We start from the raw sequence: 5,327 nt of genomic DNA, 5'->3' as shown, positions 1-5,327 counted from the left end.
TTTATTGAATGAAGCTTCTAGTAATGAACCAGTTTTCAACACAGTGGTTCAAAAGGGTTCAGAGTCTCAAAAAGCCTCATTTGGATATCACTAGGGACAGACAATGGATCAAACCACAGACTATAGTACAATGACCCGCTGGACCATGAGCTAAGGCACAACAAACTGGCAGAGAGTGTGGTAGGGCTGCCACGATTATTCGACTATTAAAGTAGTCGACAACTAATTTCATAGTCGATTAGTCGTTACTTTATATTATATGGGGTCAGAGTCGAGTAAAGTTGAAAGTTATAAGTAAAAAAAGTTACAGTTTTTTTTTTTTTACTATTTTGACATTTACTATGGTTTTTTAGGCTAATTTGGAGTTTAGCTAATATATCAGCTACATCCTAGCTATTTTTGGCTAGTTTAGGCTTTTTTTTATTTATTGATTTTTAGGCTATTTTGTAGATTAGCTAATATTTGAGCTGCATAGTAGCTGTTTTGCTTATTTACTTTTTTAGGCTAATATTTCAGCTGTAAACTAGCTATTTTGGCTAGTTTAGGCCTTTTGTTTGTTTCTTTGTTTGCTTTTTAGGCTATTTTGAAGTTTAGCTAATGTTTCAGCTGCATGCTAGCTGTTTTGGCTAACGGGATTTTTTTTTTCAGTTTTAACGCTAATTTGGCATTTAACTAATATTTTAGCTGGTTATCAGCTTCAGTGATTTTAGCTTTAAATTTAAAAAACTTCAGCTTTCAGCACTAGAATCTTCAGCGGCTGAATTTAGCTACAGCACTCACACTAACATTACCACAAGTAATGGTAGTAGTTTTTAGTTCATTTAAAGCTAATAATGGTTAAGATATGTGCTTTACATCCACTTTGCATATGACCCAATTAGTCGACTAATCTGAAAAAATAATCGTAAAATAATTGTTTGTGGCAGCACTGTGTGAGGAAGTGTCGGTCCTAAATACTGTGGCTCACAGGTGGAATAAATGACAGTGATAAGGCACCAGGTGGAGACTGGAACTGGTTATCAGGATGAAAGAATGTCCAGCAGCAGCATGGTGTTCACCCCAGCACTGAATTTTCTTTAACTTTTTATTAACTTTTGAATTATTTTTTACTCGACATGATTGTAAAATATATCATATCACTGCTTTGCTCTGTGGCAGACTGCCATCATGTCAGGTGACTTTTTAAGGAGGTTCATACTTTTGGTTTCACAGCAACTCCGACAGAAAAACTAAAGTTTAGACATGGATTACTATATTTTGTTTTTCTTTTTTTTATCGAAATCCTTTTCTGGGGTCAGTTTTTTTTTTACTTTTTTATTAATATTATTTATTTAAACACCAGCAATGTCTATGTGACTCGGAAACTGTTTCCAAATTAACTTTAAATGTATCAAGTTGAAGGACTTGATTACAGAACTAAATTTCCTGTTATTGATCCTTATCGTCTAATCTAAGACTGAATCTAACTCGCATTCTAGATTTCAAACCAAAAGATCCTCTTCTTCCTTTCCTTCCCTGCACTGATCTTGTCTAGATAAAATCTTGACATGCTTTGTGTGCTTGAACATGTGATCATATTTCCTAAGAACGGAAGGTGTGTGACTTCAGACGGACCAATCAGACACAGTCTCTCCTCTTTAAAGTAGACAAAGAGTCAAGCTTTTTGTCATTAAGCGCCAGGATCCAAACATGGTGACACCTGCTCAGTTTGTCTTCCTTCTGACATGTTTCCCTACAGGGAACAATGGTAGGTCAAGATATTTAATGTTTAATGTCTATATTACGTTCATGGATATTTTTTGAACTTAAAGTTGTTTTTTCTTTATTATTAATATTGTTTTATTATTTTTTTTCAGCACAGAGTCCTCCACTGGGATCATCATTATCTGTTCCTAAAGAAAGTGTCTTTGTATCAGCTCACATCGGAGAAAAAGTAACTTTACCATGTTTTTACGACGACTTCTATTTAAAATATGTCTCATGGTACAAATATATTCTGGGACAAAAACCAAAACTTATCTCTTATTTTACTAAATATAGTTTTACTTTTACTCTTCATAATGAATTCAACAACAATCTACGCTTTACTCTAAAAACAGGAAACCTAAGTAATAATTTGACAATTTCTGATCTGAAACTATCCGACTCAGCTACTTACTTCTGTATTGCTGGTTATCAAACACACCTGAATTTCACATCAGCTCTAATAGTTGATGTTAAAGGTTCAGATTTAACCATCCAGACTTCAGTGGATCAGTCGTCCTCTGAGAACATCCATGCAGGAGACTCTGTGACTCTGAACTGTACAGTACACACTGGGAGCTGTGATGGAGAACACAGAGTTTACTGGTTCAAAGACTCTGAAGACTCTCATCCAGGACTCATTTACACTGACGGAGGCAGGAGGGATCAGTGTGAGAGAAAGAAGAACACACAAACTCACAGTTGTGTCTATGAGCTGCTCATGAAGAACATAAATGAGTCTCATGCTGGGATCTACTACTGTGCTGTTGCCTCATGTGGACACATACTGTTTGGAAACGGGACCAAACTGGACCTCACAGGTGAGTTACAGTGATTTTTGTGGGCTGTGAACACAAAGTTAATGTATGAAAATATTACATTAGAAATGTGTGTTTTCTGACTCTCAGCAGGTCAGCCAAACTCTTGGTTAGTTTATTACTTAACTGGATCTTTGACCATCATGAGCGTCCTTGTTGTTTTCCTGGTTTACAAGATTAAGAAACAACTTTACTGCCTGTCTAAAGGTACACAAACTGTTAATCTCAGCACAGTTTTCTGAACATGCTGTTTCTAAAATGAACATTTTGTCATTAAAACCAGATGACAGTTCAGCGGCCGCCTGTACTCCACACACAGAAGTGAGTTATTACTTCAATATATTATAACACCACATAATATTGTCTCGCAGGGTAAAGTTTATTTATTTTTTTTTATTTCTTTCTTCAGATTGAGAATGAAGACACAGAAAGCCTTCATTATGCTGCTTTAAATGTTAAGAAGTCCAAAAGATCAAGAGGACAGAAGAGCGACTCCAACATTGATTGTGTTTATACGAGTGTTAGAAAGCATTTCTGAATCTGTTACACAGTAAATCAGCTGAAGTTATTTTCTACAAAACCTTTTATCTACTTTTTGTACGTTACTTTACTGATTTACTTTTTTTGCCATTAATTATCTCTCTCTAATGAATGTGTATTTAAAGTGCTATATTTTTGGGGAAATCTCTGAAAATGTAGTTTTGTTATTGAAAAAGAACAATATGTGTGAAAGTACTATCACTTTGTAAAAGGGAAATTTTGAAAAGATATTGTGTTTCTTTAAAAAATAAACTCTTACAGTACAATAATGTTTGCCTTTTTGTCATTTTCTAGTGTGGTAACTTGAAAAAAGTGCAGTCCTTTTAGATTTCGTTCTTACTCTCTTCAAAATTAATGAAGAATTGAAAAACAAATCCAATGATCCTTTACAGGGTCGTACCTTAGTTTTTGACAAAACATTTTTCAAGGAGGGAGAGAAAATGTCCTTATGTTCACCAGTTTGTTGTCAGGATCTACTTTTTTGCCGCTCTTCATCCCCTTCGTTCAGCCCTACTTATCTCTTTAACTTCCTGCTCCACAAAACATATTCTCTACCCAGAGTTCCCAATATTTTAATCATTTATCAGCTCTTTTGCTTTCCCACAACACTTGATCCCCTCATCAAAAGCCACCTTAACTCTGCAGAGGAGTTTGGAAACTTGAGTAGGATTTCCCATTTCAAACAGGTCTGACATGAAGAGCTGGACTAATACTACGGTCACAAATATCAACTGCATAACAAAGAGGCATCAGCAGAATCTTCAAGATTTCATGTCTCTGCCTGTTTTCTTGGAAATCGTTGGCATGGTCATGAACGTATACGCCATCAGGCGTCCAGAATGACCTGCTTTTTAAATATCCTGCCGGGTGACTAGCAGCCAGTGGCACTTGATGTGGATGGCCGCTATCCTGAGACATTTACACATCGTCCTGTCAGAGCTGCTGGCAGATAGTGATTCTGGCTGCCACCGACCTCTGGCCGCCCAGGTGTCGCCCGATTTTGTAATGGCGTCTTCCCCGCTTGTCACTTCTGCCACCAACTGGGCCGCCACTGACTGACAACTTTTAGAGAAGAACAGTGCGGTCGCGTTAAATTTGTCTTCACATTTCGGCTTATCCCATTTGGTGTCGCCACAGCAAAATTGGCAATTGACACAACCCTGTGCTTGAGGGGCACAGGGACCCACTTAGGCAGCAGCATTAAGGGTCTTGCCCAAGGACCCAATCTGGATGGGGATCAGTGGACACCCCAGGGATTGAACCTAGGTCTGGTGGGTGCAAACCCAATACTTACCCATGACCGTAGTCTGTGTTAGAGACCCCATAAAAATGATTTTCATGGGGCCCAAAATCCCTAGCGGCGTACGTGTGTATGTTGCATAACCACATAAGGAGAAAGTCTGAAACCAGGACAAAAAAGGCATTAGCCAGTATGTTGACTGTAGCTTATTATTACAGCAAAACTTAAGTATTTGCATCTTTATTTTTATAGAATGGTGTGGAGGACCCACAAATTGAACGTACCACTGGTTTGTGTAAAAAGGCGACTGGTGCTTTTTCCTGCAGTTGGAAAAACAGAAGGGATTTGACTGGCTGAGCTTGGCTTACCCACTCATCAACTTGCAACAGAGTCCCCAACTAGACGTGGTTCATCGCAAAAAATGATAGAGAGATTTTTGAAGCAGGAAAAGGCAATAAATCGTGTCTTGGGGTCAAACAAGGAGAGCAGACATCTCGTGCCCACTTGGCAAGACATTGATGTTTTGGAGTCAATGAATAAGGCTGTTAAACCATTCCAAAACTTTATTGATGCTCTGTCAGGCAAGACTTATGTCAGTGTTTCCTGTATTAAACCAGTGTTGCATTTGTTCAAAACAACCTATACTGACCCAGACAAAGTGGAACGCATCAAGAAAAAAAAGAGCTGTAACTGAACTGATGTATTTGCTTGCTGAAACAAGTGCACCACAACAACTGCCAGTGCCATCTGCACAGGAGTGCAAAGAAGAACAGGCTCCGCCCACTAAGAGAATGACTTTAGTTGTGCCAATGCGACCTTCTCACCAATCACAGGTTCTGAAAATGGAGACTGAGCTGGCAACCTACCAGTTGACACCTGTGGCAGACCCAGATGCTGATCTACTTCAGTGGTGAAAGTCCCTGGAACCAAAATTTTCAAGACTAAGTAAGCTTGTTCTTAAATATCTCTTCATCCCTGCTACGAGT

General features: G+C 38.3%; 1 protein-coding gene across 1 annotated transcript; it reads left to right on the top strand.

The window, feature by feature from the left end:
• Nucleotides 1–1,284: 1,284 nt before the first annotated feature.
• LOC112139528 (immunoglobulin kappa light chain-like) lies at nucleotides 1,285–3,471 on the top strand. The gene has a single exon (XM_036210757.1). It carries the CDS (start codon nucleotides 1,772–1,774, stop codon nucleotides 2,576–2,578), a length of 807 nt encoding a protein of 268 aa, XP_036066650.1. The 5' UTR covers nucleotides 1,285–1,771; the 3' UTR covers nucleotides 2,579–3,471.
• Nucleotides 3,472–5,327: the final 1,856 nt, after the last annotated feature.

The sequence above is a fragment of the Oryzias melastigma genome, unplaced genomic scaffold (assembly GCF_002922805.2).
Source record: "Oryzias melastigma strain HK-1 unplaced genomic scaffold, ASM292280v2 sc00231, whole genome shotgun sequence".
Classification (NCBI taxonomy): domain Eukaryota; kingdom Metazoa; phylum Chordata; class Actinopteri; order Beloniformes; family Adrianichthyidae; genus Oryzias; species Oryzias melastigma.
The sequence above is the reverse complement of the archived record's forward strand: the minus strand, read 5'-3'. Positions and strand labels throughout refer to the sequence as shown.

Excerpts from the sequence above, each read along its gene's own strand:
- LOC112139528 (XM_036210757.1), top strand. The coding sequence starts at position 1,772 with ATGTCTATATTACGTTCATGGATATTTTTTGAACTTAAAGTTGTTTTT.